Source organism: Chenopodium album, chromosome 25 (genome assembly GCF_948465745.1).
Source record: "Chenopodium album chromosome 25, dcCheAlbu1.1, whole genome shotgun sequence".
NCBI lineage: Eukaryota > Viridiplantae > Streptophyta > Magnoliopsida > Caryophyllales > Amaranthaceae > Chenopodium > Chenopodium album.
In genome coordinates, this window is record NC_137858.1 from 2,564,174 (window position 1) to 2,585,080 (window position 20,907).

The 20,907-nt window shown below is 37.5% G+C and overlaps 3 protein-coding genes across 3 annotated transcripts; all 3 read left to right on the forward strand.

The window, feature by feature from the left end:
- The first annotated feature begins 209 nt into the window (after window positions 1–209).
- LOC145614901 (uncharacterized) lies at window positions 210–9,431 on the forward strand. The gene is made up of 14 exons (XM_081669971.1): window positions 210–1,227; window positions 1,486–1,572; window positions 3,343–3,452; window positions 4,124–4,174; window positions 4,748–4,919; window positions 5,291–5,608; window positions 5,699–5,902; window positions 6,473–6,949; window positions 7,063–7,272; window positions 7,442–7,630; window positions 7,726–7,889; window positions 7,969–8,121; window positions 8,234–8,312; window positions 8,728–9,431. The coding sequence occupies exons 1-14, from the start codon at window positions 793–795 to the stop codon at window positions 9,175–9,177; spliced, it is 3,099 nt and encodes a 1,032-aa protein (XP_081526097.1). The 5' UTR covers window positions 210–792; the 3' UTR covers window positions 9,178–9,431.
- Window positions 9,432–13,566: 4,135 nt separating this feature from the next.
- LOC145613003 (protein FAR-RED IMPAIRED RESPONSE 1-like) lies at window positions 13,567–15,598 on the forward strand. Its single transcript, XM_081668081.1, has 2 exons — window positions 13,567–14,894; window positions 15,397–15,598. Exons 1-2 carry the CDS (start codon window positions 13,567–13,569, stop codon window positions 15,596–15,598), a joined length of 1,530 nt encoding a protein of 509 aa, XP_081524207.1.
- Window positions 15,599–15,685: 87 nt separating this feature from the next.
- On the forward strand, window positions 15,686–17,473 carry LOC145613004 (uncharacterized). The gene is made up of 4 exons (XM_081668082.1): window positions 15,686–16,403; window positions 16,479–16,643; window positions 16,728–16,966; window positions 17,354–17,473. The coding sequence occupies exons 1-4, from the start codon at window positions 15,686–15,688 to the stop codon at window positions 17,471–17,473; spliced, it is 1,242 nt and encodes a 413-aa protein (XP_081524208.1).
- Window positions 17,474–20,907: the final 3,434 nt, after the last annotated feature.

Consider the following 20,907-nt stretch of genomic DNA (forward strand, 5'->3'; position numbering starts at 1 on the left):
ATAGAGAATCTACAAGAAAAAACAAGGTTATCTTAAAAATAGAGAGAAAAATCCTTGACATTCTATGATCCAAAGATGACTATATCTGCCACCTCACTAGTATTTTATTTATTTATATAATATTATTATTTATTTGACAAATCAAATATTTTATTGACTTAATTTTCAATTACACTCCATATTTTCTCAGTCCTCTCTTTCTTGCTCACAAGCGTACTATTGGGTTTTACTGCTGCTTAGCTGTTTTCTGTAAAATATTCAACTCCAAAAAAAAAAAAATTTCACTAATTTTCTTTCTATAAATTTATTTTCCCAATTTCATTACCTTCCTTAAATCTCCTAAATTTGTCTTGGTAATAAAGCTCTGTTCTTTCTTCCCCCACTTATACTCACCAGCAGCAACCTAAACCCCATCACTCCAATTTTATTTTTTTTTAAAAAACCATTAATTTCTGCTTCAGACAGAGGAATCTCTGCTCCTTTTTATTGGAACTTCAATAATAGTTATTACCCATCTCTAGATATTAGAGATAATTTCAGAAATTTTGATTTTTCAATCTGGGTTTATGCCAATTTTTTAAAAATTCTTAGTTTTTTCAAGATTTTCAATCAATTTCAGCTTGATACAGAGAAATCTTTGCTGTTTTGATTAGAACTTCAACTCTACTCAATACCCATATTTAGATGTTAGTGATGAATTGAGAAAACCTGTTTTATCAATCTGGGTTTATAGCAATTTCTTGAGGTTGCTATTTATTTTTATTGAGGTTTATTTTGATGGTACTACTGTAAATGGGTTCTCTTGAGAATGGGGTTTTGTTGAAGAAAGATCAACATCATAATCATAGCATTGGGAGAGCTTCTTCATTCTCAAAACAACAAAGACCCAGATCGAGATTTCCAAGGTTTTTGCTATCAAAGAGAATAGGCTACTTGCAATGGATTTCCACCATTGTTGTTTTCTCTCTATTCTTGGTTTTCTTCCAAGCTTTTCTACCAGGTTCAGTGGTGGAAAGACCTGGGCATTCACGAAAAACTTTGGATTTAGTTGGTGAAGATTTGATGTACTTAAACCGGATTATTAAGGAGCTTGATTTTGGTGAAGATGTGAGGTTTGAGCCAACAAGGTTGTCTGCCAAATTTCAGAAGGAAGCTGCTGAGGTTAATTCATCTTCTGGGTTTAAAAGAGGGATTAGATTTGGTCATAGGAAGCCCAAACTTGCTCTGGTTAGTACTCTAATTGCTGCTTTATGGTTTTTGCTGATTTTATGGTGATGATGCTTTTTAATCAATTTTAAACTGGGTTTTAATTTATTTCTATTTCAGATTGATAGAATTTGTGCCATGTGAAATTTATTTTGTTTCTGAATTTTGAGTGAAATTTAAGCAATAATAGTTGTACTGTACTTATATGCAGTTTATGAGCATGTTGGTTTGTTGTTTGAAGTATATACCAATGTGTTTGATTTTTGTGTGTTGTTGAAGGTTTTTGCGGATCTGGGTGTAGATCCATATCAGATACTAATGGCAACTGTGGGAACTGCACTGCAAGAGATTGGTTACACAATTGAGGTAATGTACTGCATTTGTGTGGCTGAAGTTGGTGAAATGGATTAATTGGTGGAGTGGTTAACCTCGTACCGATAGCTATTACCTAATTGTTGTCTTTGCTGAATGATGATGTTTGCTGGGCTGTTGCAATCGTTGTTAATAAATTTTATGGCTATATTTATACATATGTGTCACAAAATCATTCATTTTGCATGAGTGTATGACTGAATTATGAAAATGACACCCTCAAGTCCAGAATACTACTCCGTAGTCTCATGAGATTCTAATGAATAATAGAGTTTTAGAATTTAATTGATATCTTTTTTTATATGTCAATTATGCAAAGGATTGGGTTGTTGCGTTTGTGAAGATGAGGTACAGAATTATCCATGAACTTTTAATTGAATTGAGATTAATGATTTATTGATTGAGAGATTAATTATCTGCTGATAGTGAACACTCAAAGCTTGTGGAAGAGATGAAGGAGAAAATAAAGATATACTTGAATAACAGGGTCACTCATGGATGCACAGTTGCTAATCAAAGATCTTTATCTGCTGAGAGTTTTGTGATGATATGTTCATATTGGTAGAAACTACGAGTATTTGTGATGCTTGCTAAAGCATAGATTAGGAATTAGATGATAGTGCCACCGCTAAATTCCTAGCAACGTATCATATTATAAGATTGTTTAGAGGCCAAAGAGCAATTAACTGGAGGAAGAGAAATGCCATTAACAATTTAAGGTTTGACTATTGAAGTTTCCAATGTTTAGGACGATATTGGTACAAGAGTTCATTCCATATATTAGGTTTTTTTGTATAAATCTAGTGACAGATTTTAAAGGAAAAATGAGTTTGTCTTTACATGCCATTAGGATCACAAGGAAATGCATATGAGACTGTCTCTTGACTTTGTACCCCTTTACACTGGGCCCTGACTCCTTTAGAGTGGTTTGGCTGCTGTAAATGTGTTATCTGCTGCTTTGGCATAGGTTGCTTTGTATGTCTACAGTATGAGTGTTTGGACTTTGGAGTTTATTTATCGGTCATCAAGGTGTTGTGTAAGCCAGCTATCAAATCAAGCAAAGTTGATAAAGTGAAGCAATACAAAAAGTAATGGTGAATCTCAATGTCAGTTTGGTGCAGATGCTTCTACAACAGCTTGGTCTTTGGACACCGAAGAACCATACTTGCTATTAACAAAATGGTTTTTGGGTTGGTCATTGATTTGAACTGTTAGAAAGGAGCATCGATCAGCTAAAACACCAGTTCAAGCTTGCTTACTAGACCACGATGCATGTTGAGTTTGAAGATATCTAATACGAACCTTGCATATCAACCTTGCATGAGGGAGGGGCACACAGATTAAGGATACTGTGTGAATAATGGAAAGATTGAGAGATATAAACAGGGACCGTTTGGTGGGGAGAGATAGATAACATATTACCAAATATGAAAGGGAAGTTATTATTATGAAACTTCCAAATTAGGGGAATGTAGGCAATTCATATCGAATTGATGAAGTATTAAATATATACACCATGCATGATTATGTTTACAGCCTTATGATTTAAAATTTTCTGTATAGAAATAAGTTATGCCTCTATGTTTTCTTAGGTAATGAATCGGAAAGCATTAGACATTACTCTGAACTCCAATAAATATTGATGTCATTTCAATTTCATTCCCCTAATCATGTTCGTATTAGTGGGTTTAACACTTTAACCTCAATAAATGACTTCTTTCCCCTTAAAAAATATGTTGTGATGATTGCCTTGAAATGTTTCAGGTATTTTCAAGTGAAGATGGTCCTGCACACACTGTGTGGCAACATATAGGAGTTCCGGTCACCACAATTGAAATCAAAGACCACTGCAGAAGTAATGTGGATTGGCTGAAGTATGTTATTAGTCTTATCACATGCGTACCATGAACTTAGTTTTTTGTTAGGGCAATGTATAATTTGGTCCCATCTTAACGTGTTTCTCATAAGGCTTGTGCCGTTGTTCCCTTTTGCCTTTTCATATATCCGCTAATTTAAGCGACTTCTATAAGTTTTCCTATGGTACAAAAGTAGAGTTAATGTTATTGATTAGAATTTAAAGCTAAGATGCCACAAATATCACAAGGTAAAATGGAGAGCTAAAAAATAAATTTGTCAACAGATGAATCTATTCATAAGCAAAGGTTTCTTGATAATCTCTGTGAATTTATTTACTTGATATCTAGATGGCATCATGTCTAAAGTTGAGGATGATCAGATTTGGCTTGCTGTTGTTTTGATCTAATGATTGATTCACATATCTCCATAATCAATTGTCAATAAATTTGCCATAATAAAATATTTTAGTATGAAGTACGGACATAACGCAATCTGTTTGTTCCAAATATGAATAGTCAATCCCCTAGGTGCAGTTAGTACAAGCTCTTTCTCTACAAATGCTTGTAGATCTTCGTGTTCCATTTTGTTAGTGTGGATGGAGCGGGGGAAGGGTGGGCTGCGGTGGTCAATACAACACATAATATCCCTTTTTTTTCCCTCTCTCTAATTGGTATTGTTTTCTTTGCAGCTATGATGGTATCCTACTTAACTCGCTTGAGGGGAAGGAAATCCTTTCTTGGTATGCTTCTCAATTTTGTGTACAATGTGTATGATGTAATATCCGTCAATTTCAGTTGCTTAATCTGGTTCATGCTTTCCTTTTGAAGTCTTGAAGTTATGAGATCTGTTGACAAACTTCATTAAGTTAGATATAGCTTGTTCTATGGAAGTCAACTAATGATGATGTTGTATCATGCTTCAAATTTGCAGCCTTTGCTTTAGTGATTGGATTATTGGATTCTTATTCATCAATTTTCTTTTGTTAATATGCTTTCTATGAATTATTTGTTTAGCATCTTGGGAAAAAAAACACAGGATTGAGTTGTTAACTTGTTATACATTGAAAGAAAGAAAGAAAGAAATGTTGTTGATTAGAATTAATTGTAAAGGATATACCCTATGATATTCCGAAGGATACGTATTCTATCAATCTGAATATCTAAATCAATAATTTCTGGTGCACCTTAAAACAATAATAAATAACTGATGTACAATGAAATTCATGCATTTGTGCTGTTTCCTCTTACTAGCTGACAATCTTCATTGAATTAACATGCAAGTCTTTTGCAATGAATGATCATACTTGTTACAGTTTTATGCAGGAACCTTTCAAGTCATTACCCCTTGTTTGGACCATCCATGAAGACCGACTTGCAACTCGTTTGAATCAGTACACTGTAAATGGAACAGTTGAAATTCTAAATGATTGGAAGAAGAGCTTCAGCCGTGCTACTGTAGTTGTATTTCCAAATTATGCCCTTCCGGTATGAACATCTATTTTTTTACACCTGTATAGTGTATATGGTGCTGTAGTCTAGACTCTAGAATTGTTGGTCAGCTTATCATCTGTATTATTTTCATGGGAGTGATCTTATTCAACCGATTGTACAGTTGTACACTATATTCTAGAATAATATGACTGCAAGTTAGGTATATTTCACATGATAATATTCTTTAGGCTTAAGTGTTATTTTCTCGTTGCACATAATCTTTTGATTATCTTATTCCCAATCTCACTAATAGGCTAAGTGGTCTTTTCATGTTTCTCGTTCCCTTATGTGGGACCTTCTGTACAGTATTTATCATCCAACAGCTATCTTAGACTGTGTCTAATGCTATTATATTCCTTTTATAGATGATCTATTCAAAATTTGACACGGGCAACTATTTAGTCGTCCCGGGTTCTCCAACTGAAGCATGGGAGGCAGATAGTTTAATGAGCTTTAATCAAGAGCAGGTCTATGCCAAGACGGGTTTTGCTGCTGATGATTTTGTTATTGCTGTTGTGGGAAGTCAATTTATGTACAAAGGTTTATGGCTGGAACAGGCCCTTATATTACAGGCTTTAAAGCCATTTCTCACAGAATTTCTTCCTGACGATAGATCCAATTCTGGTTTCAAAATCATTATTTTAACTGGTGACTCTGAGGGTAATTACACCAAGGCTGTGGAGGTATATATCTGGCTGCTAAATCTTTGAATTTCTTAGCACTCCTTTGTTGATATTAAACTGATCATGTTGATTCTTAAATATTCACTGAAGGCCATTTCTACAAGTCTGGATTATCCAAAGGGTATTGTGAAGCATATTGATCGTGATACAAGTGCAGATGATGTTCTCAGGATCGCCAACCTTGTCATTTATGGATCATTCCTTGAAGAACAATCATTTCCAGATATCTTAATCAAATCCATGTGCTATGAGAAGCTCATAATTGCCCCTAATCTCTCCATGATACAGAAATATGTATGTGGCCTTTCTTTAAACTTTTTTTTTTCTTCAAACTTGTGATAGATCACATGAGGTGCTTTAATGTCTATATTAATTATTTTTTGAAGCATTCATAGTTGAGACCATCTTTGTAATATAATTGCTGTTAGTACTCATCACTACTTATATGTTCTGGAAATTACAATGGACCGATGTGCTCAGTTTATAGAAATTTTTGGAATCACTTGGGGTCATTCTTTTCCAATTGTAAATACATGTTATCAAAGTAGACTTTCCCTGCTTCTGTTTTCATACTGATATGTACCGTGTCCAAGTTTTTATCCTTTTTCACTGATTGCTTGTCTGGCATTTCACCAACATTAGACTGTAGAGAAGTATGGTCTTGTGCATGAGCCTAAAAATCGAAACTGGGCCTTGTAGAAGAAAAAAGCAACTAATTTTGCCTGATTTAGTTGCTGAATACTCTTGTATATACATACTGCATGCTATGGTTCCACGTCCCATTTTTTTTTTTTTTGCTGGTTGTTTGCTTTAAGTTGTTTTTTCAGGAGATCAACTTCTGACTACATTTTCAATAACATTTAGGTTGATGACAGGGTGAATGGCTATCTTTTCCCAAAGGAGGATATTAAGGTCTTAACTGCCATTGTATCGCAAGTTGTTTCAAGGGGAAGATTGTCACCTCTAGCTCACAACGTTGCTTCAATTGGGAAAGAAACTGCAAAAAACCTCAAGTCAACGGAAGTTGTTGAAGGTTATGCATCACTATTGGAAAATATCCTTAAATTACCATCAGAAGTTGCTGTCCCAAAGTCTGCTTCTGAAATTCCTTCCAAGTACAAAAATGAATGGCGGTGGAACATCTTAGAAATGATTCCTGATGCTAAATATAGAAGCAGAAATGTTAGTGTTTACTTGGACAAAATTGAAGAGTTGAGTCGTAGTAAAACAGAGCCCGCCATTTCTACATCTGCTAAGGACGAGGATTTTTTATATAGCATTTGGGAAGAACAGAAACAATTTGATATTGCTAATGCTAGAAAGAGAAGAGAAGATGCAGAGGTGAGAAACCTTCAAGCAGATCAGTGGTCTTTTTTTCTATTTTGAAAATTGAATGAAAATCCTTTTGTTTCCTCTAGTAAAAATATGAAATTTTCTCTGGTTTCATCATACAGCTTAAAGATAGATCTGATCAGCCTCGAGGAACGTGGGAGGATGTATATCGAAGTTCGAGAAGGGCTGATCACATGAAGAACGATTTGCATGAAAGAGATGACGGGGAGCTTGAAAGGACTGGTCAACCATTATGTATATATGAACCATACTTTGGGGAGGGAACCTGGCCTTTTTTGCATCATAAACCACTTTATCGAGGAATCGGTCTGGTAAGCTATTCATCGAAAAAACTTGCATGATTTCCTGTATTTGATGCTATAGAATAATTTGCACTTTCAACTTCTGGTTTCGATTTTCTCTTATTTCTTTTCCAATTTCTTAAAAACCTTGCCTCATCGGTAGCTAGCTAGTTATTTTATCATCGAATGTTATTTGTAGACTTCAAGAGGGCGTAGACGCGGAACAGATGATGTGGACGCATCCTCTCGTCTTTCTCTTCTCAGCAATCCTTATTATCGAGATGCACTTGGGGAATTTGGAGCCTTCTTTGCAATTGCTAATCGAGTTGATCGAATACACAAAAACGCCTGGATAGGGTTCCAGTCTTGGAGAGCAACAGCTAGAAAGGTACTTATTTCCAAACCTCTATATATCATAGAGATTTCTTCATCGTTTAAAGACAGCAAAATGCAAGGCTGATATATTTTGTTTAATCCTATCAGAAAGTATTGTCTAAGACTGCGGAGAAAGCTTTGCTTAAAACTATTGAAACAGGAGAACACGGGGACACTTTCTACTTTTGGGTCCGGTTGGATTCGGATCCTAGAAACCCCATGAACAAAGATTTTTGGTCATTTTGTGATGCTGTAAATGCTGGGAATTGCAGGTATGACCTCAAGCTCCTCAAACTGTTGGTTTCTGTGCATTTTTAATGCCTTTAGTTGACACCAAAATTTTGCTTGTAGGTCTGCATTCTCAGATGCTTTTAAAAGAATGTACGGAATTAAGCAAGATTGGGATTCCCTTCCACCCATGCCTATGGATGGAGATACATGGTCTGTAATGCACAGCTGGTCCCTACCAACTAGGTCATTTCTAGAATATGTCATGTTTGCAAGGTATTTGACAATTGAAATTTATGCTTACTATGCATGTCTTACGTTCTTGTTCATGATTTACCTTGTCTAAATTCTTTTCCTGTTGTTAATCATCATATTCTATTTGTTGCAGAATGTTTGTTGATGCATTGGATGCTCAAATGTATGAAGAACTCCACCGAAGTGGGCACTGTTATTTGAGCTTAACCAAAGTAAGGCTTCAGTCTTTTTTCCTTATTTTTCGTTATTGTTTGCCCTTATCTGATCTATTTTTTGTTGTAAATTGAAGTTGGGTATTCCCTATCTGAGCTTAATCTTCTGAGACTATATGTTATACTAGTATGATGTTTCCACCATGTCTCTTGGTAATTTTAGTTTCATGCTTTCACTTGGTAACTTTAGTTTCACGTTTTCTTCTACAATTTCAACTTGTGAACTATGAAAAATACAACCAAGTCATCAGCCAGCTTGTCTGTCCCCTTGTTTCAAGCTTTATAAGTAGTTTTCATATCCAAAGTACGAATCTTGTGCTCTTGTAAGTGTATATACTTTCGGCTCAATTGATGTGAAAGTAGTTGTGCCATCTTGATTATCTTTCTTATAATGCAACAAAAAACAATGCTGCAGGACAAACATTGTTACTCTCGGGTACTTGAGCTGCTCATAAACGTTTGGGCGTACCATAGTGCGAGGCACATGGTTTATATCGATCCTGAAACTGGCAAGATGCAAGAACAGCATGGATTGCAGAATAGGAGAGGTCACATGTGGTTAAAATTCTTTTCTATACGCACTCTTAAAAGCATGGATGAGGAGTTGGCTGAGGAAGCAGACTCTGAGGGAACAAAAAGGCATTGGTTATGGCCTAAAACCGGTGAAATCTTCTGGCAAGGTGTGTATGAGAAGGAGAGAGATGAAAAGAAGAAGGCGAAAGCCGAGAGAAAGAGAAAAAGCAAGGAGAAAGTTGAGAGGATAAAAAATCGAAACTCAAAACATATGAAACCCATAGACAAGTATGTAAAAGCCCCACCAGAGGGAATGTCTAACAGTAGTACTACAGATGTGGCAAGGAGATAGTATTTGGTTTTCCTTTCCAGTTTCCTGCATTGGGTTGCTGCTAAAAATAGGTTATAGTTAATGATTCTTTTTGTATCAAGAGTTTTAGTTCATTCTCCTATTTGTAAATTTTTTCCAGAAAAAGGATGCTCGAGTTTGTAAATGGAGAATAGGGGAGGGAGGGGGAAGAGACAATGCATCCTTTTACGGTATTGATGTTGATAATATTCACTATGATTAGATGATACCCATTCATCTCCATTTATCTGTGTTAATCTCTCTCTGACTAGTATTCTTTCGTGACTAATTCTCATCAAAACAATTGAAGTGTAAAATGATTTTTATTCAATATTATACATCAGTAATGGTCCAAATTGCTACATTAGGTATTCAAGAAAACCCATGAATTTATTTCATGGCAAGTTAAGGTCTCTCTAGGTTCCATCCAGGTTTTTCGCAAGAGGAGCTATCAACCACTTGTCCCAAAGGAGTTTTGTTACTTCAGCCTCTACTATGCTAGTTTTAAGGAGGTTGCTACCACAAGTTCTATTCAACATTCATCCCGCGAACCCCAACTAGTGTGACATGTTCTGAGATGTTCAAACAAGTTTTTCTCAGAAGCTTAATTTTGATTTTAAAGCCCTTATGGGTTGAACTTTTCTAGACTTTTTTGAGAAAATCATTGAACTAGTGCTACATATCTGACTTATTGGACTATATTCTACCCTCGTGCCAAGGTCGATCCCCTCGATCAGTGTGTTGGATAAATTGTCCAATTGGGTCGGAGGAACCATAGGGAAAAAGTACTTTTTGAGAAAATTTTGAGGTTTCGGGGTCCGATGACGAAAAGTTTTGAGACCCTAGGGGATATATCTCGGTGTCATATAATGTCGTTTGAAACCATATATGATCATTATATGTTGTCATAAACGTCTGGTAGGCTTGACTTTACGAAATCACTACAAGTTGTGACATGTAAAATGACCGTTTAAGGGCATATTGGATGGTTCCTCCGACCTAATTGGACATCCGGAGGATATTATGGACCATGGTAAACATCTCAGCAATTTTTATTTTCGTGCGAAAAAAGGTCAAAAAATAACAAAATTGAATGCTATAATCCACGCTTTTTGAGGAAATTTTGAAATTTTGGGACCCGGTGGCGAAAAGCCTTGAGACGCTAAGGAATACATCTCAAGGTCATATAATGCCGTTTGAAACCATACATGATCATTATATGTTGTTATAAACGTCCGTGGTAGGCTTGAGTTTACGAAATCGGTGCAAGTTGCGAATAGGTAAAATGACCATTTCATGATATATTGGATGGTTACATCGACCCAATTGGACACCCGGAGGGTATTAGGGACCGTGGTAAGCATCTCGGCAATTTTTATTTCCGGGCAGAAAAAGGTCAAAAAAATTCCAAAATTAAAGGCTATAGTCCACGTTTTTGAGGATTTTTTATGTTATGGGGCCCGGTGGCGAAAAGTCTTGAGACCCTAGGGGATACATCTTAGGGTCATATAATGTCGTTTGAAACCATATATGATTATTATATGTTGTCATAAACGTCCGTGTTAAGCTTGAGTTTACGAAATCGGTGCAAGTTGCGAACAGGTAAAATGACCGTTTCAGGACATATTGGATGGTTCCACCGACCCAATTGGACTCCCGAAGCGCATTAGAGACCATGGTAAACATCTCGGAAATTTTTATTTCCGGACGAAAAAAGGTCAAAAAATTAAAAAAAATTGAAGGTTATAGTCCACGCTTTTTTAGGAAATTGTGAGGTTTTAGGGCCCGGTGGCGAAAAGCCTTGAAACCCTAAGTGATACATCTCGGGGTCATATAATGCCGTTTAAAACCATATATGATCATTATATGTTGTCATAAACGTCCGTGGTAGGCTTGAGTTTACGAAATCACTACAAGTTGTGAACGGGTAAAATGACCGTTTAAGGGCATATTGGATGGTTCCACCGACCCAATTGGACTCCTGGAGGGTATTAGGGACCATAGTAAAAATCTCGTTAATTTTTATTTCTGAGAGAAAAAAGGTCAAAAAATTACAAAATTGCAGGCTATAATCCACGCTTTTTGAGGAATTTTTGATGTTACGGGGTCCGGTGGCGAAAAGTCTTGAGACCCTAAGGGATACATCTAGGGTCATATAAAGCTGTTTGAAACCATATATGATCATTATATGTTGTCATAAACGTCCGTTTTAGGCTTGAGTTTACGAAATCGGTGCAAGTTGCAAACGGGTAAAATGACTGTTTCAGAACATATTGGATGGTTCCACCGACCCAATTGGGATCCCTGAGCGTATTAGGGACCATGGTAAACATCTCGGCAATTTTTATTTCCGGACGAAGAAAGGTCAAAAAATAAAAAAAATTGAAGGCTATAGTCCACGCTTTTTCAGGAAAATGTGAGGTTTTAGGGACCGGTGGCGAAAAGCATTGAGACCCTAAGGGATACATCACGGGGTCATATAATGCCGTTTGAAACCATATATGATTATTATATGTTGTCATAAACGTCCGTGGTAGGCTTGAGTTTACGAAATTGGTGCAAGTTTCGAACGGGTATAATGACCGTATCAGGACATATTGGATGGTTTCACCGACCCAATTGGACTCCTGAAGGGTTTAAGGGACCATGGTAAGCATCTGGACAATTTTTATTTCCGGACGAAAAAAGGTGAAAAAATTACAAAATTGAAGGCTAGTCCACGCTTTTTTAGGAAATTGTGAGGTTTTAGGGCCCGGTGGCGAAAAGCCTTGAGACCCTAAGGGATATATCTCGAGTTCATATAATGCCGTTTGGAACCATATATGATCATTATATGTAGTCAGAACGTCCGTGGTAGGCTTGAGTTTACGAAATCACTACATGTTGTGAACGGGTAAAATGACCGTTTAAGGACATATTAGATGGTTCCACCGACCCAATTGGACTCTTGGAGGGTATTAGAGACCATAGTAAAAATCTCGTTAATTTTTATTTCCGAGCGAAAACAGATCAAAAAATTACAAAATTGAAGGCTATAATCCACGCTTTTTGAGGAAATTTTGTAGTTTTAGGGCCCGGTGGCGAAAAGCCTTGAGACCCTAAGGGATACATCTCAGGGTAATATAATTCCGTTTGAAACCATATATGATCATTATATGTTGTCATAAACATCCGTGTTAGGCTTGAGCTTACGAAATCGGTGCAAGTTGCGAACGGGTAAAATGACTGTTTGAGGACATATTGGATGGTTTCACCGACCCAATTGGACTCACGGAGGGTATTAGGTACCGTGGTAAACATATTGGCAATTTTTATTTCCAGGCGAAAAAAGTTTAAAAAATTACAAAATTGAAGGCTATAGTCCACGCTTTTTGAGGAAATTGTGAGGTTTTTAGGGCCCGGTGGCGAAAAGCCTTGAGACCCTAAGGGATACATCTCGGGGTCATATAATGTCGTTTGAAACCATATATGATCATTATAGAGGGGTGCCCGGTTAATAAGGCTTATTTACATAACTTGTTAATAAATGGCATTTTCAAAAATATCGGCGCTAGTTTCTATTATTTTAATGTTTTATGTTGATATGCTGATGTGGCAATTCACTTTGGGCGTTAACTTTTGAGTTAACGTCTGTTTTCAATTCCCCATTTTCAACACCAGAATCTTTTTCGCATCCCGTTCTGTCCCCCCCTCCTCCCTCCTCTCTTCTCACACTATCCTCTCACTGAAGGGTTTTGGGTCTTCGAAAATTGACTTAGATCTTCGGCAAAGTTTGGAGTTATAGGCGAAAGGATCCGTACTCGACAATCTTATAGGTAATTGTTGAAAACCCTTTTTATTAGCGTCTTTGTTGAATCTTGGTCAATTGTGTTATTGTGTTCAATTCCTACTTTAGTATCGCAAAATTGTGTTCAATTCCTACTTATTAAGTATTGCAATTCCCATTATCCAGTTCTTTGGAATTTCAATTTGTCGGTTCTAAAAGGAATTTTGTTGTCGAAATTGAACTGTATATGCTGTTGAAATTGAAATTATGCAAATTATATTGATCTTTTGTATGTGTTTACTTGAAATTGAGTTTGTAATTGGTTTCATATTTGTCAAAATTCGTGTTATAGCAATCGTTCTGTTTTTGTTGAAGTATGTTATCTGGAAGTCGACTGATGTTGTTGTTGTGAAATTGGACTGATAAAACCATTGTTAATGTCTAACTAAGTTAATTGAAACTGTTTGCATTCCCTTAATTTGGACTAATAACTGTTGAATCTACTTCCCTAATGTTATTGTTATTATTGGGATTTTATCCTGTTGTTATTGTGATTGTTGGTTAGAAATTAAATTGGGGTCATTTTTTAATTGCCTTTGTTCCAGGTGTTACATTGCACTATGAATATGGAGTGTGATGTTGATACAGGGGAAATGGACGTCCATGGTACTGATGTTAATCTGACATCTAACTCTGAGTGGGAACAAGGGATGAGTCCAGGTGTTGTTGCAAATTCAAATGATGTTCCTGGTGTCCCCTCTATTGGATCTATGACACTAAATGTTCCTTCTACTGCTGAGAGATTAGCTGCACTGTCTCCAATCAAGACTATTGAAACTGTGGAGACCATTGTCTCAACAAACAAAGTCACTACATATGAGTATGTTGAATCACCAAGACTGGGGATGGTTTTTAAAACGTTTGCAGATGTAGAATCATACTACAAACAATATGCTGAGCAAAAAGGTTTTGGGGTTACAAGAGTTTCATCTAACTTTTCCAAGGTAGATGGGGAGAGGAGGGGAAGCACATGGAAGTGTGAGTGTTGGGGTCCTCCCGACATGAGGGCAAGGAGGGAGGCCAAGAAACGTTGTAAGGCTATGGAGGTTTGTGGTACAGGTGGGGCAGTTAATGGTGAAGTAATGGAAGATGTGATGCAGCGAGGGAAAAGGACTTCCAAGAAATGTGAATGCAGCGCCATGATGTATGCTGGTGTGGATGATGATGGTCTTTGGGTCATTCGGAAGGTGAAAAATGAGCATGACAACCATACACCTAATCCAAGTATGTCTAACTTGGTTAAGGAATATCGAATGAAGCATTTCACGTCCAATGTGCGGAGGAAATTACAATTTTTTTATGAGGAAGGTCTCTCTACAAGGCAGATTCATGGATGTATGGCTACTGAGACCGGGTATGATAACCTTCCTAGTGTTAAGGACCTCCAGCATGAGATAGCTAAAACAAAGAGGCTGAAAATGGAAGGGGGTGATGCGGCTGCTATGATGGCGTACTTTGATCGTATGCAAGCGGATAATCAAAATTTCTATCATGCACATCGACTAGATGAAGATGGCCGTCTCAAGGACGTTATGTGGGTTGACGCTCGAAGTAGGGTGGCATATCAAGATTTCGGCGATGTTGTGTGCTTTGATGCTACTTACCTAACAAACGAGTATGAGCTACCGTTTGCTAATTTTGTAGGGGTAAACCACCATGGCCAATCTATATTGTTGGGTTGTGCCCTCGTATCACATGAGGATTGTGACACATACACTTGGGTTTTTAGGCAGTGGTTGGCTTGCATGGATAACATACAACCCGGTGCTATTCTGACAGACCAAGCTGCTGCAATGCACAAGCCATTGGCTCAAGTAATGCCCAATGCGCGGCATCGATGGTGCATTTGGCACATCTTGAGAAAAATCCCAGAAAAGCTCGGAAAATGTGAACAGTAAGTATATGTCTGGTGTACATTCTTTTAAGGAGTCTTCATTGAATCTGTTTTTTGGTTTTGCTTTTTAACTGTTTAGTTTGATATTCTTTGGTCTATGCTTTAGTGTATGAGGTTATTCTTTGCCTTGGTATTCTGTGCTTTGTTTCTCGATGTCCCTTTGCTTTGTATGCATCTGGTTGTTGATATCTGTTTGCTTCTGATCTGTCTTTACTTGGTTGCATCTGTCTGGTTGTTGCATCTGTTTTGCTTCTGATCTGATCTGTCTTAACTTGTGACAGATTCATATCACCTGATATTCATGATATATGCGTCGATTAGTTATTAAGTAGTTATTCTGTAGGCATGTATGGGTGATAACATGTTTATTATATTTTTGTCTCTGTTTTTGGGAAAGGCAGTAAGATGGATTATGCCTACAGTAGTGTTTTTATCCTTTGATTATAGTGCCTCTTCATATACTGATCACAGTAGTATATGATTCAATTGTCAAATGATTTAGCTATGCAGATTTTAAGAGCCCACTGAAGACTCTTGTTTATGAGAGCTTCACTGTTGACGAATTTGAGAATAGATGGACAACATTAATCAAGCTGTACAAGCTTGAGGATAATGATTGGTTAAGTGACTTGTTTGAGGAAAGGCATATGTGGGTTCCGGCCTTCATGAAAGAGTACTTCTGGGCTGGCATGAAGACCAAGTAGAGGGTCGAAAGCATTAATAGCTTTTTCGACGGGTTCGTGAATAAGAAGACAAAGTTGTATGAATTCCCAGAGAAGTACACTAGGGCAATGCAGAGGCTTGTTCGAGCTGAAAATGATGCTGATGCTAGGTGTGCAAAATACGTTCGTCGTTTGATCAGCGGGTTTAAGGTAGAGAGATTCTTCCAAAAAATTTACACAGACACAAAGTTCCAGGAGGTTCAGACAGAGTGTACTCGACTAATGCATTGCTATGGGAGGGAAGAGTGTGCGCTTGATGGGGGTATTATCCAGTACCGACTTGAAGACAGGGTCTGGATTATTCCAGAAGGCAAGAGCGAAGAAGTCATCACTGATAGGAGGCGTTTCTACTGTGTCCTTTTTAACACCAATACAAAGGATGTCTCCTGTGATTGCCGGAAGTTTGAGACTTTTGGCATCATTTGTAGGCATATGATTCGGGTGTTTGATCAGAATTTGGTTTTTGACATTCCGAGCAAATACATTTTAGACAGGTGGCGCAAAGATGTGGTGAGGAAGCATACTCGTGTCAAGGTTGCCTACCACGATCCTTCGAAGGATCTTTCTGTTCAAACCTATAACAAACTGATGCATGAGTTTGAGCCCATATGTGAGGAAGCGTCATCTGTCGACGATAAGGAGACTGTAGACTTGGTTGTCAAAGCTCTTCAGACGCTGCGTTTGGAAGTGAAGAAAAGCCGGGCTAAGTATCTTGAAAATCAACCATCTATTCCCATATTGCCCAGAGCCCTCCCATCTGAAATTGGATCTAACACCATGCATCAAGGTAACTTTAAATAATTTAGTAAGTAACTCAGAACAATCATACACCCACATCTCAGTCTAACCAACATTAATGCAGGTAATACCCCCAAATCAGTCACCATGCTCACTGAAGAAGTGAATGCAACCGCTGTGAAAGATCCAATACGTAAGAAACCTCGAGGAAGGCCAAAGGGATCAAAAAATCAACAACCTAATCCCAAAAGCTCTCCAGTTGATATTGGTACTGACCCTTTGAATCCAGGTATTTTAAATGAATTCAGTAATTATGTGTTGTTTTACCAGAACCATCTTACATCAGATATTGTAAGTAACACCATCAACGCAGGTAATACCCCTAATTCAAAGACTATGCCCGAAGTAGTGAATGCTACTGCTGTTGTGCAAGGTCCAATACCACCACCAAAGAGACCTCGAGGACGGCCTAAGGCCTCAGAGACTATGCCCGAAGTAGTGAATGATACTGCTGAAGTTGTGAAAGATCCAATACCACCAAAGAGACCTCGAGGACGGCCTAAGGGCACAAGGCTTAAATCCCTTGCTGAGTTAGGATACAAAAAGCCACAAGTAAGTCATGCATTTCACTCTATAAGAGTGTTGTGTCATTCTCGGTTATTATATGTTGTGTGGACCTCAAATGTGTCATTCTCGGTTATTATATGTTGTGTGGACCTCAAATGTTAACTAAAGGTTATTATACTCTGCCAGGCTAAGAGGAAAAAAACAAATGCTCCGCAGTAGCAACAACAAAACACGATTGAGAACTACTATGAGTATGTTGAAGATACAGGTTTAGTGGATGACAACCACAGAGATGCAGTCGATTGGTCTGAAACATTTTGATAGCCTAGGTGGTAACATCAAGATGGTTGTGTACTGAAACATTTCGATGCTAAGATGGGGACAGTCCTCCTTTACTAATGCTTTACTAATGCTTATGAGTATTTTGATTAGGTACTGAAACATTTTGATATTTGGAGGAGTTCCACTTTGTATGATATTTTGACCCTCGTCCTTGTGAAATTGGTTGACTTTTACAATTGTGTTTGTCTCCAAATTGGGCCACCAACCTGAATTCATATTGAGCTGGAAAAGGAAAATACTCATTACCATCATATGAGTTGGGCTTATGTCTTTGGGCTTTAATTTAGTTTTATCCAATTCTTACACGACTTTGTAATTAGTCTAATGATTTGGGCTGATGGCTTTGGGTTTTAATTGAAGTGATCTTGTATCCAATTCTAACACGACTTTGTAACTAGTCTTATGATTTGGGCTGATGGCTTTGGGTTTAAATTAAATGGATCCTGTATCCAATTCATAAAAGAGTTTGTTTTATGGGCGAAATGAACTCCATTGTCTGGGCCGTATTAACTTGAATTTACTAAGAATGATTGTCATGCATTTCATTCTGGAATTCATTCTACAATCAAATTACACAACACTTAAAAGCGTAAACAATCCTAATAAAAGCACTCCCTAGTTCACTTTAACCCAAACCTAATTTACTTAATATTAATAAGCTCGTGTTTGAACTTAAACATCAAATACTATGACGATCTATTACACCTTGTTCTTGAATCCCCAACAATATTGTTGAGGTAAGTCGCTTAGTAATTCCATTGCCATGTGCTTGGTGAAGGTCAGCATCACATAACCACCCTCAGACACCGTTGTAGATACACCGTACACCCCATATGGCTTTAAATGAGAACATATTAGGCTAGCCATGTGAATTGAAACACGGGTTTCAGTGAGTATCACAAGGTCTGGCATATGCATCTCAATTGCAGAACTCATCAGGGGCAAAAACGTGGCCCTTCCCATGTCACGGCAATTCCACAACATCATCCTTACTCCCCTTCCACAACTGCCGCTCCATAACTTGTTGTTGTCGTTGGCCACAACCTGTAAAATGACCTCAATCGCCCTGCCATCTAGTAAACTGGAGGTTTGGACGGAACTACTCATGAACACCTTCGACACTGACATTGGGCATTTAACATTAATCACTTTAAAGTCGTTTCTGTAACTAGGGATTCTTATGTTGTGGTCTCCAGCTGAAAGGTAACACCTTTCTTGGACATCCGGTATATCCGAAATAGGATCAACCAAACATAAAATTTCCTTCGGTATTACATGTTGGGAACCACAACCTTTCCTCCCACCCTGCGTAGAGATAACCCACCTTATGAAATTCTTTAACGCCTTAGGCAACAAAGCTAGGTCGGACAGATTTGGTAAGTGAACTGGACTGACTCTGTTATCTGGTGTAATGACCACAATATCGCCTTCCTTGTTCTTGATTCCAGCGATGATTTGTGCAGCAGTTGAGGCGTGAATTACGGAAATCGATACCTTACCATCGGATGACACCACCGAGCTCTGAATTACTGCTAAAACACCCTTTCGAACACCACTTCGAGCTGCAGATACTGGCAGACTAGGATGCACCACTGCCAAGCCTGGTGTGTTAAAAAGCTCACAACATAGATGTCTAATATTTAGCTTAGAGGATGCTCTCCTACGAAATGGTTTTATCATTGCAACAGGGATATGCAATGTCTTGCTAGAGTAATGGTGTTGATGCTTTGGTTGAACCATTCTCGTGTTTTTTGAAATTTGTGAGTGAGTAAATTGAGTAAATTTCAAAGCTTTTTGGGATGTCTGATGTATGGTAATGGGAAAGCCTTAGCCTTTTATAAATGGTGATTGTGGCGGGAGAAAATTCAGTGTGTGGCGGGCAAATTGTCTTTTGGGAGTTTTGCAAAATTTTGATTAAATTTTGGGGTTCCAAGAATAGAGCACTCACTTCACGTGTTACCTTGTACACTTCATCAAAATTGTACTGTACATTTCATTGTTCATCACATGATGTACATTTTATTGTTACACGTAAATTATTTCGTTTTGTGACATAATTTACCTTTTATTAATTTTGAGTAGTGATAGACCACTAATAGACCAGCAGGGGCAAAAATGTAATTTCGCGTATAACTTACCTAAGTTGTAAAAACGTAGTCATTACTTTTTAATCCTTTTTTTCTTACCATGTCACATCCACTTGGATTTCACTATAAAACTCGTGTTTTTCTTACCATGTCAAAATTACTTGACTTCATTTCAGCTCGTGTTTTCCTTTACCAATACCAAAATTCGAATACCCCTACTAAAAGTACACACACATAAAGCGGGTTACGCTTACGTAACTCCATCAACCGATATAAGTTTTAACTCTTGCACTAATCACTTAGACATCAAAGAAGTTCGTAATTTAACGATTCGTCACCACAAACACAAATAAAGATGCATACGACATGTAGAGTAACTTAAATCACATTAACAAAGGTCTTCAATACATGATTGCTAGAAATTCAGCATCCACTAAACAGTCACATTAGAAATAACTCATACATAAAGTCACCCTCATTAGTCCAACACAAGCTGAAAGTACATTATTACAATAGATAATAGGCTGCACCCCACATAACTAATACTTCCGCTCCAATTAGCACCACCACCCCACATAATAGCTAATACTTCCGCTCCAATTAGCACCACCCCTCATCGTGGATTGAAGGATCGGTGTCTAATCCCGAATCTGACAGCCAATTGCCTATGTAGTCGTAGTCGTCCTCATCATCCCAATCAGGCTCCAAGTCTTCTTCAGCTGGAAAAGGCTTTGGAGGGGCAATGGCTGGACCCGGCTGAAAATATGAAGTGTAAAGCGGGCATTAAAAGAACACATTGTTGTTTATCTAAATAGTCTACAATTTTTGAACATATTCTACAATTGTTGTTCCTTATACAATTTATACAATTTACATGTCATCACCTATTATAGAATTACTTTCCATTCCACGTAGGCAATAACTTAATCATTTACGAGTACTTAACTACGTATATTCAATTGCACAGCAATATAAATTTACCTAAACACACATTACTGGACGACCAGCACTTGAATTCTATAGATTCATACAATCCAATTCACATACAACTACAATTAAAATTAGCTCAGCATTAATGCCATAACCAGATTACCAGATTAATGCCAGATTAATGCAATTACACATATACATAATCAATCAAAATAACGCTTATATAATGCCACTATCAAAATTACGATAGTATAATGCCATACCCAGAATTGCATTCATTACGATTAACTAGTATGTACCAAAATCCAAACATTATATAGATTTAAAAAATTACTGAAATGCAAAACTTACAATGATTTCTGCACTCAGATTATGGGCGGGCATCGCATTTGACCTCTTACGGAAATAGGGTTCGGCCTTCTTGTTCCAGATCAGAACAACTCCTCCGGCACCAGCGCTCCCACTCGAATCAATTTGGTAATTCCCACAGATCTCTGAACATATGATCCACAGTTGCAGATATCTGGGTCGGGCTTCAGTTAAAATTATCAACATTGGGTTGTAGTAATCGAAGAGCTGTTTGAAATTGTATTTGAAGGATGGCCTCATAATGTCCTTCACGTTCCA